Below are 11,683 nucleotides of genomic sequence, written 5' to 3'. Positions count from 1 at the left end.
AGTCTGAATTTCCGTGAAATGAAATTTCAAGTCGGTGGTGGAACACTGCACAGAAATCATTCACAAAATATAATTATCGCAATTCCCTAAAATTCAAGACATTCTTTTTACTATCAACATAAAACGTAGAAATCTTCATGCCGAATAGAAGCCAAATGAAAGCAGACGTTGACAGCTCCAGCGGTGCAAAGTTAATTTTTATATTTTCATTCTCGTCCCTAATTAATATTTTCCCCGACGAAATACATAAAACTATTTCCAAAATTAAATAAACATAGTTAAAAAAAAACTAAAAAATTGAATCCTTAAGAAAAAGCACGCTCATAAAGTAAAATATTGAAATTTAATAAAAAACATGTCCTATTTTTCTTCCCAAAACATCATGCATACATCTAGTGGTCATTTTAACATCCACATTTTACACAACTTCACTATATGTACAAACTCCACTATTCTTCCCTTCATCATTCATAACATATTTTCCCCCAACCAAGTTTTTACTCATATTAATTAAATCACGCGTAGTTAAGTGATAAAAAAATACTAACATATTTCTTCATTTTTCCATTCAAACTACACATCCACGACACCTTAGCGGTCGCGGTACACTTTTTCTTTCACTTACTGTTATTTTTCCACACTCCTTCGAGAAATCAAAACAAAACAAAAACACGACATAAACAAAGATGTATATACATACAAAAAAGAAAAAAACGAAGAAAAAAACAAAAAAAAAAAACATTAACAAAACAAAAACCAAAAAAGCAAACAAACAAAAGAAAAAGAATCATTTAAATTTCCTGAAACTATAATTTACTTTGCATTCCTACATTGTATCCTTCATTCTAACACATTTTTCATATCTCCCACCAAATCCGTCTTCCTAGAAATTTCTGATCACGGATAGATTTTCATCGAACAAAAACAACCATTTTGTCTGCAGCATCAAACTTATTCGACTTTATCTTCAGAAAATGTTGCTGTACTTCATGCTAACAAAAATATTACACACCACTGCATTGGCATTCGAGACTATAATCTGCAACTGCGATAATCCATCACAAAAAAAACTTTTATAAACGAATGACGAAAATTGCCCGTCATTGCTGAAACTAACGAAAAAAGAAGTCGATTACATGCTATGGACAAACAGAAAAGCTTGAATGAAATTCCAAGCGTCAATCTGCGAGAGATGGATGAAAATCAACCACATCAAGACAGATTTCTTCAGTCAACAAACAATATTTCCAGAAACAGTTGCGGTGGAAACATCATTAACTGAATGCACAATTATGGCTAAAACAAAAAGATGCAACGACGTTCAAATAAACTTAACTGATGACTGCTGGTTGGCTGGAGCTGGTTCTCAACCGTCTCCCCTTATGTAATTAATTGCATGATGGAAGGAACTTGACTCATTCGACAAGGAGCCGATGACATCATCGAAACTCCTCTTGGAAAAGCAAATGTTTCGGACGGGATTCATACACACAATCATCTCACGATTATCTCGGGATATCACAGTAGCTACTGCATTCGACAACACTCCCAGACTTGTCAGCAGCGGAGAAAGCGCTCTCATCAAAACATTGACTCCAGGAACAATTTGCCTCGAGGACGAAAAACAGCAGTTCGCATTTCATATTACACCAAAAGGCAGATGCCTCACAACTGCCTGTCGCCATAAAAACGAATCGTTTATGGTTATTGTGGAATGAACACCTGTTCATCTCAATCCCCCACCTCGACGAAGCCAGCGAAGAATCTGACTACGAAACTCCTCAACGAGAAACGACAACTTTATCAGGCAGTAAACTTTATCAGGACAAGTATAAATAACACAGTAACTGCCCTGGAACAAATAGGGGAGAACGGGGTCATCTTGGACACGGTTCAATTAGGACAAATGTCAAAAGTACTAAAATTAATGAAGGTTTTTTTTTTTTTTATTTATGATAATCTTTACACACTTTATTGTCATGATGTTTTTTTGCGACATCGATGTATATTGTGGGTGTAGTAAAAAGACAAAAAAAAATGGATGTGCTACCTGCTGTTATCCTCCACATTTACTTTTGTATTTTGTTAGTTGAAAAAACAAAATATTTATAAAATAGTTAGAGAAATAACTAGATCTCTCATTCTTTTAGTTTATTCTGTAAAAATTTAAAATTATTATCATTGCATCTTATAATTATGAATAAAATACTAAAGGGCATCAGGTTGGGCCAATTTGGACAAGGCATCTGGGGCTGATATCGGACAGCTTAACTATCGAAGTGGGAGAGGCCAAAGGAGGAGCCAAATATTCAGGCTGTATCAAACTGTTGTAATTAAGATCATGTTGATTATAACCATTTGGTTAGCATTATAACAAAATTTTATGGTAAATTTTTTAAACTTTCGTTCCGTTTTGCTCTTGCTAGTGATTTATACTTTTTTCAGAATATATAAAAAAATATATTTTTTTAATATTCAGATATCTTGGTTGTATGTTACTTATTTCATATTACATTTTTTGACAATGAGCTATGATCATCACATTTTTAAACATGCCTTATGGGACGATGGACAGAGCGTCCGCTTCTGGTAATACACGGATATTTTCGGGTTTCATTCATTTGATCAGATCCATCATCGTCTTCATCTCTTTATCGTTTTTTTTTCCTCTTTAGACCTACTTCATTTTCTTTATTTTTCTTTTGGATTGTTGGAAGTAGACAACAGTCTTATTTTTGTTGGTTTCATTTTCGTCCCCTCTCTTGTCTTCTTTTAAATTCTTCTTCAATCGCGTTTTTTTCCGGTGTGTCCGTAACAATTCTAGTACGACCAATTCTACTTTGTGGTCGTTGTGATCGACGAACCGATGTTTGGTTGTTTTAAACTCTCGAAAATGGGCGGATGGTAACGAACAAACAACTGCTGGTGCGTCTGAAGATAATCGTATTAAACAAATAATGAAAATTTTAAATGATGCTATTTGTATTAAGAACTCGATTGTTTCAAAGTGCCATACCAGGAAAATTTTGCTGATAATCCGAATTGATATTGGCCACTTTTTAAAGAGGAACAGGTTGTTGGTTGTCCATAATAGAAGTGACATTTTCGGTATCAGCAGCATCATATCTATTGGCAGACTGCTGATCGTCCATCTAGTTGCTCGGTAGCCCAGCGTTAGTCGCTTCCCGAAATCAAATATAATCGGTAATTCTCATCAAGATAAGAAAAAATAACTGAAGAAAAATATTACCTTGGGAATTCGAATCTATATTGATGATTTACGAATGCAATCCATTATGAGAATGTTGATCATCCACCAGCAACTTGCTTTGCTAGATCGATGGTAGGAGCTACAAAAATGGAAAAAAAATCAACAATTCTAATAAAGATAAGGCCAGAGAACTACAAATAAATACAACCTGGTCTGTCGGTTACGATAGATGGTGCATATTTTGAAACTCTGAATTACGTTCCTATTAAAAGGCCATATGCTAGTCGAACAAAAGCCAGGAATAATGTTTTCTGATGTTATTTTCGAAACATAAGGCCCCTTGCAGAGACTTGCAACTTCTTTTATACTAATTCTTTTACCAGGATTCATCTGAATCCAATCATTATGACGTTTCTTAGTGCTCTCTTACAGGGACCAAAGACAGACACATCGCACGGTTGCAGTGCGTGAGAACAATGGGGGGAGTCAGGAGGTGAATTCCGTTGTTTTTGGCATAACCGATTACACAATAATCAATATGGCTGGCATGATTATCCATTAACAAAAGCGCTGGTCGATCTTTTTGTTGCGTTTACGGGGGATTGGAAGTGAGGAATAGATTTAAAAATTTTTCTGCCGTCATCCATCCTGACTCATCAACCAGTCCCAAGCAACCAATTGGTTGTGCTTCGCATAAACGTTTCTTAGGTGGTCGAAAATAAAGAAACTACGGGCTGGTTGGAAACCTGCTGCACGAGCCTGACTTGTTGCTTCAGGTTTTCTGATAGATGGTCTCGCGTTCCGTTTAAGAAATACTATTAGCCAATCTGCTGATGCGATATTGTTGAGTTTCCAATTTACGGGAATTTTTATTCTATTTTTTATTGCGTGGGTGTGAGCCAATTTACGAGTCTCTATGGTCGTTAGCCCGTGATTGAGAAAACAGCAACTCTTCAAATAATCACTCAATTCTGTTTCTTGTGCTGCAGAGAAAATCTGGCTATGATGCTCTGCTTTCTTGATGGACTTCGAACGAACTAGACTTTCCAGAGTATGTTTAGATTTATAGTAGGCTACAGTTGATTTCTACAACCCAAATTCAGTTGCAGCAGAGCGTATAGTTGCAAGCCCTTTAAGAACTTTAGCAATTGCAGCTCTTATGTCTTTTTTGTTGGTTTGGGATCTAATCGTTTCCCTTACATATGATCTATTCATCTAATTCAAAGAAATCTATTAAATGATTGTTGCACACATGAAACACACAACGTCTATTTTTTCTTACTTTATTTTGTTAGTGAAAACCAGCACGACCAATCAATATCCAAGAGAAGGATTACTAGAAAAAGAAAGAAACAAATTTTGGTTCATTTATAGTAAAAACACATGGTGGACTATGGTTGAGTGTGAAGTCATAGCTTCGATGCTTATGACTGATGAAATGACTGTTCACCAAACAACATCTCTTACAATATGTTTAAAATAAAAGATTACATGAAATATTTTACCTCGAGAAAGATTGTCCTATAATAAGCTGATCACGCAAGCTTCAAACTAACAGTTTGAACGATGCTGATCCAAAATGATGCCTTTGTCTGTTGATGTAGTAGATTCACACTTAAAAATTCAGCAGTTAAGGAGTTGAGAAATTGGCCAGTGTTTTCATCAAAGAGCCAAAATATCAATTGACCTTAAAATATTAGACGAATGAGGATTTAATATTGAACTAATTTCACATGTGGTAGGCCTACCAGAAACAAAAATGGAATTCTTTTTCCTTATTTCAGTAACAATGTAACCTTTTGCCCTTCATCACATACATCTTAAATGTTAGAATTTTGAAAATAAATTACCTGAGATATTATCTAAAGTGATGAATGGAATTTCTCCAATGTATAATGAGCTATCAAAGAGTATTCGACCACCATTAGCCATTTCTTCTCAAAGAAGCATGACTGTCGTCTGCTTGTTGTATCAATCGATTGTATTTCGATAATTGATCCCTTGTTGGGAACCCCCCTTTTAAAAAAACAAACAAACGAAATGTCCAATTCAACCCCCATTTCATCAAAGCCGATATAAATACCTTATTTTAATGCAAAATTATAAATGGATGTGTATAAATGAACATAGCATGAATGTAGCCATCAAACATATGTATAAATTTTTTTTTCATGGCACTGTATTACTGAAACTGGCATTGTCCAATTTCATACAATGCCTGTCCAGTTTTACCCCACCATTTTCAACTTCTGTTCAGAAAATGACTTCACAAGAACAGTTTCATCTTTTTATTTGTGAAAGAAAAAAAAAGAAAATTCAAGGAAGTCGAAATGAAATTGCTACACCCACACACATCAAAAATTAGAATTGAATTATACTCAACATTTAAAAAAACGAAAAATAAATATATTGTCCATGATGACCCTGTTCTCCCCTACTCAACACTCAAGTCGGTTTGGCCGTACACGTACAGTTTGTACGCGACAAACTGACTGAACAAAAATGATATTCTGAGAATCGTGAGGAACACTCAATGCGAATTAGTTTGGACTAAAAGAGCTCTTGCAATCTCAGCTGCTAAATACGACGGATGGCTAGCAGTCAGCATCCTACAATTTCCCGAATGCATGAATCTTCAAGCACAAAGAGAAACTGTATTGTTGAAGCAATGCAGAGCCATTAGAATAACATTCGCTACTCAAAACGACAAGCTGTGGACCTCAACCTCGATTCAAAAACTTCATCATCGCCACAAACGGCTGGGAACTTGCCCGTACAGCCCATGCTACTGGAGAGTCTATTACGTCAATTTTAATGGAAGACATCATTTCTATAGTAACGGTACTCTGGGAGAAAGCCGAAGCAACCCTTTTACAACCAGAACGGGATTTGCCTACGTCCTTCCGCTACGACGATGATAATGCACACGACTATGAAGCCCAGGCTAATGATGGCATTACAACAAGCCACATGAACATAATAGCAGATCTCGCAGCAGCAATGGCTGAACAAAGCATGAAAACAGGCATCAATTCATCAACAGCGATTAGAAATATCATTGTTGCAGCAGAAGAAAAAAAAGGAATAACCAGCTATATGAGCTGGTGGGAAACCTTCAAGATCATCATGTTCTTCATTGGTCTAGCAATCATCTGCACCATCGCCTTCAAAATCCTCCGATGGCTTGGCGTATTCAAGACGACATAGAGCTGTTGCTGCACACTTAAAAATCTCAACAAAACCACCCATAGAAGAAACCGACGTCGAGAAGTGATGGACATTTCAGAACCAATCGACATGAAACAATATCTACCTCCTCTACTGCAAACTTATGTTTGACTAGACCGATTACAGGACGTAATTTTACGAGCCCGGGAGTCATGTAACAGAATTCCCATTCCCCAGTGGAGTTTTTTGGTGTGGATCTGGTGTGGTGTAAAACACTTATTTCAAACCCTTCATTTATGGTTCAAATTGGGTGTGCTTCACGCAACCGAGGAATTTCAAATGAAAAGCCTCATTTAACGTAATTCTGAATTTGCGATGTGAAAGCTGCATTTGATACTCTTCGGATCCTCGTGTTACGAAACTATTTTGCCTCATTTTTACTTAGAGTAAAGGTAATTTTTGTAAACCAGATTCAAGAGCATTCCTAACGGGTGCAGGACACTCCTTAATGATATTTTCCCCTCTCGTTGATGGCATTTTTCGGAGGGTGTCTGACACCCATATGAACTTTAGGTAGAACTAGATTTAAGCACCCATAAAATTCATCTAGTTGGTGTTGGGGATTTATTCCGGGAATATTGGTTTCATAATAGTGTCACACACTTACATTTTTTGTGGTTTCTGCGCCTTTTTAAGTGTGTGTGACACCGGTTTGAAGCCATGGGTAGGCTAGTTAACGAAACAGCATATTGGTTTACTTTTTCTGTGATAAGGACATAGAAATATTCATCAAAGTGGTTGACATATAGCTTTTAAAATTACATCTATATGCATTTCATATTGGTTTGCCACACTCATATTTTTTATTTCAATTTGTTACCACAGTTTGTAAGGAACATATTGGTTTGACACTGCAATGAAACGCGTCTACATCTTGTTTCATAAATATAGTTTTCCATCCAATGTTTACTGCGTTTCAAACCTGTTTCACACACCGGAATAAAAATTCAACTTGTCTGTTTTTCGCCGCAAGGCGCGTAAATTCAAATATACTTTATACTATGTATACACAGAAAACTGAGGGTAAATTAATAAATATGAGACAGAAAGCAAGATTCATTGTTAAAAAATGAGTCACACACAAATTATATACTGGACAAGTCATGGCGTTGCATTCCTTACAAGTATTTAGAACTTACTTCTTGTCGGGCTGATACAAGTTGTCACGCGCTCACTTTACAATATTGTAAAACACAAGTGGAAATGCAGACGACGACATATTGTGGTAGCCATGGATACCAGCAGTAAGAATGCTTTTGCTGTCGCTTATCAATCGTCTTTTATTATTTAACTTTCCATACCTTTAGAATTCTCCACGCTGGAAAAGAGCAGACGAACTTGGAAAAAAGACATATCGCGTGGTGATCGCATTTAGTGGTGAATAACGCCGATGGTAAAACTAAGCTTATTAATTTAATATTTCCCGACTAATGTTTAATTATTCCTCGTGCATGTCAGTTGGGAATTCCTGTTGGCGAGTTTGTGTGAATTTGTTGAAAAACAAACAAAAAAGGCAAAATATCAGTCATGGAGCCAATAACAGCTGAAGGCGACGAGGAATCTTTATCAAACAGCAATGCGGGTAGTTCTGGTGCCTTCCAGGTATAATAACTTTATAAATAAAGAACTTTTTGCGAAAATAATGGTACTTTATTAGGTTGAAAGAATACACATGCACTGGAAGGGCATACACAATTTGGAGAAGACGGGGGGAGAAAGTGTTAATAATGTTACATCTATCAAGTATTACCTCGTAAAAACGGTTGAAAGAGATGAAAACTTCAAAGACATCACTTACTACACTTGTGTTCCAACAACCTGGGTTTCGGAATGCATGCAATTCATGGTATACCCACCAGTTGGGACACATTTTGCCAACGGTAAAAATCAAGAACCAAATCAGTGGAGAAGCAATGTTTTTCAAAGGTTTCGTTACCCAAGGAATTCTTGGTTTGAGTACGATATCGACACACGCCAGAGAATTCCGCAACAAATGCCGTGATGAACAGACAGATGACAGACCTGCCACATCAGCAACAGCAACACCGATGCAATACAACGATGGGATCACATTGAAACAGTATATAGATAGACTTGAAGCATTAGTTAACTGTTTTAGTCTTTAATTTGTTTTGTCGTTGGTATACTAAGAAGATTCCAATGTTAGGTTTTTACATTGTGACAATTTTTATTTAACATTTCATGGTTATTAGACCTTCTGGACTGCATCAGTAAATAAATTACTTGTTTTGTGCCCTAATGTCATGCTTTTTCATTCAGCAGTACAATAGAAATAAAATACGTGGCAGTAAAAAGTACTTGTCTGTTTACTGAAAATGTCTAGCTTGTTTGCACTCGTGAAAGAGACGGACCAAGATTGTAACTGTGAAAACTGGTATGTTTGAAGGGTTCAAAACCAGTGCGATGTACCAAACAAATGCAATAGGGTAACACAAGTGTGATCTACCAACAAATAGCATGAGATTAAAACTGGAGAAAATCACCAGCACATGTAAAGGGTTTGATACGGGTTTATGCACCCATTATACAAAAATTTCAGCTGTAGAAGTGCACCAGTTACATATTAGTGTATTACTCCCGTTAATATAGTAGGGATAATCAGAGAAGTACACTGGGACAAATTTGAGCTTTATACGGGTATATTTAACTAGAACAATACCGGTGCAAAATAACTATAAAATTTGCGGGTAAAGCTTTATAACTTACACCGGTGTTAAACCCGCCCTATCACGCGAACAAGAGGTGTAACACCAGTGTGTTTCACCAGTGTCACATTTCACACGGGTGAAGCACACTGGTTCAACACGGGATCCAACCCGACAAAACTCCGCTAGGGTTCTTTAAGCATGGCTTCTTCACTGTATCTCCCCACATCCCTCGTCACACAGCCTTCACTTGAACCCACCATAAGACTGCAAGCAGCAACAGAACGGACATATTTCTCATCGATTTCCCCAAAAAGACACCTGCACCACCTGAAGACATATTATTACAGCAGCCGACTAACATGTGTAATAGACCACAGCAACTCCTCCCAGCAACAGCAACCCCACCCAGCAAGAAGGTCGTCACGAATACAACCTTCCCTGAGGCTAACTTTTAATGTAAAAGTAAAAGTTATTGAAACCCCTCCCTTCTTAACCTTCAATCTTCGGTATATAAATGCATGGTTGTAACATCCTGTTCAGAGTTGTCTATTGGCAAATACACAGCCTACAAACCTTTACATTTGGAGGTCCCAACGAGACCAACAACAAGACTCTGGAAGAAAAGTTTAAAATCTGTGCTTCATTTGCCAGCTGCAAGTGTTCTTACGCCTTCTATCAACAAGTCTTCAAGCAACTGACATCGAAACACCATCGAGGTAAGCGAATGCCATTTGATCCACCTGTACAAAAGACTGCTCTCAACGAGAACACACTACTACCTTTATACCCCTTACTACAAGAATCTGATTTAACCGAACAAGACCCAAACCTAAGTCACCATCGAGAACAATTTTTGGACCATTGGAAGACTTTAATAGACTTAGAATTTAAGCAAGACGTAGAAAGAAGTAGATCATACCAGAGAATCTCAACAACTGAAAATATCCAACAGTTAAAAACACAGAAACAAGAAGCAAGTCAGGCGACGCAAAAATTCGCTGCATTTTTACACTTACTACCTTCTAGAACAAACTTTAAAAGTAACAGATGGTGTAACGGCAGAAACCATTGCAAATGCTACTAACACACTCAACGACGATATTGTCGCACAAGGTGGGAACACCAGAACACTCGATAGTTTACTCCAACAGTTACACATGTTGCATGGAAAAGAAAAAGAATTTTTGTTCGGTACCATCAGTGTATTGCAGAAAGAGTAAGTAATTGCATTAATTCAAGATAAAAAGCAGATATCTACCCTAAATTTGAACTTTCAAACGTGCAAAAACAATTGGAGAGGAACAAAAAGAAGGCAAAAAGTTCCAAATACACTTTAAGCAGTTCATTAGAGCAATTTCAAGAAAACAACAAGGTTCTGAAGAACCCCATTGAAAAAGCAAATTCCCGAATCACCGACCTAGAACCTAAAAGCCTTGAAACCACCTGAGCAACCGAGAACCAAATGCACAACCTTCTCAAAAGAAAAGAGGAAAACAACGCAGCTGTCGAGACCAAAAGGCAAGAAATAATCAACAAACTTGAAGGTGAGAAGACCAGGCTGATCTAGAAATTCAACACTGCAGAAAACCTGTTAAAACAAGTCTCAGACACAGAAGAACAGCTCCAGAAAGAGATAAAAGTTTTGGCAGACAGACTCGACAAGCCTACAACAGAAAAATCAATTTAAAGACAAACGTGCTTGATTTTACTTCGAAGAACCAGAACCTTGAAAAAGAACTTCAAGAACTACAAAATCGGGTACAGGGAACAAGAAAATCAAATAACCTTTCTAGAAAACCGAGTGAAAGAATACAAAAATCTTCAAGTTAAATTCATTGAGACTGAAGAGAGTGAAGACTCCAACGACGCAAGGTTAGACGAGGACGAACCCGGAGAAATAACCAAACTAGTGGGTGATAAGATAGTAGGTGAACTAACGAGCTGACCTTGCCGACAGACAGTCGAGACAAGTCACTCCACTACGAGCAGGAAATAGAACAAACCAACGATTTCGAACAATCAATAGAAAACTTTAAAACGCAAATAGAACAATTAAACAAGACAATCATCTATTTGGAGCAAGAAAATCAACAACTAAAAAAGAAAGTCGACATGGGCGTAACACATGATGACGAGGACGCTTCGAAAAGCACAACGCAGAAGACGTTCGCGAACACCTCCAAGAAAAATCTCAAAGATGACGATATTCCAACAACTGAGCAGGACGACGAAGACGAGAAGAAAGTGAACAGGTACTTCACTCAACCAATAGTGAAGGTCCTAGGAGAGCTATTCTCCAGAGAAGACAAAAAGGCAATCCCAATCTTCAAAGGAAAAAGTACTGACAAACTAATATCAGATTGGCTTCGAGGTGCCGAACACGTAGTACGAAAGAACGAATGGGATGACAACCAAAAAATACGTTTCTTCTCTGATCGATTGAAAGGCGAAGCCTTTGAATGGCATGAAAACTACGCTGAGGAGGAAGGCGATGATCTAAATTACCAGGATTGGAAAGAAGCCCTAATAACAAGATTTCAAGACACATACGACTTAGCTACGCTGGAGAAAAAAC

The 11,683-nt window shown here is 37.3% G+C and overlaps 1 protein-coding gene across 2 annotated transcripts; it reads left to right on the top strand.

Annotated features, from left to right (window-relative positions):
* The first annotated feature begins 7,752 nt into the window (after positions 1 to 7,752).
* Positions 7,753 to 8,633, top strand: LOC116930225. Of its 2 annotated transcripts, XR_004398303.2 has the most exons (3): positions 7,753 to 7,832; positions 7,898 to 8,041; positions 8,097 to 8,633. XR_004398303.2 is itself a non-coding variant. In XM_045180052.1 (2 exons), the coding sequence occupies exons 1-2, from the start codon at positions 7,967 to 7,969 to the stop codon at positions 8,439 to 8,441; spliced, it is 420 nt and encodes a 139-aa protein (XP_045035987.1). In that variant the 5' UTR covers positions 7,772 to 7,966; the 3' UTR covers positions 8,442 to 8,633. The 2 variants fall into 2 exon arrangements, 1 of the variants encoding a protein (XP_045035987.1); XM_045180052.1 differs by having other exon boundaries at positions 7,772 to 8,041.
* The last annotated feature ends 3,050 nt before the right edge of the window (positions 8,634 to 11,683 follow it).

The sequence above is a fragment of the Daphnia magna genome, linkage group LG10 (genome assembly GCF_020631705.1).
Source record: "Daphnia magna isolate NIES linkage group LG10, ASM2063170v1.1, whole genome shotgun sequence".
Lineage (NCBI taxonomy): Eukaryota > Metazoa > Arthropoda > Branchiopoda > Diplostraca > Daphniidae > Daphnia > Daphnia magna.
This window is presented reverse-complemented; position numbering and strand designations above follow the sequence as displayed.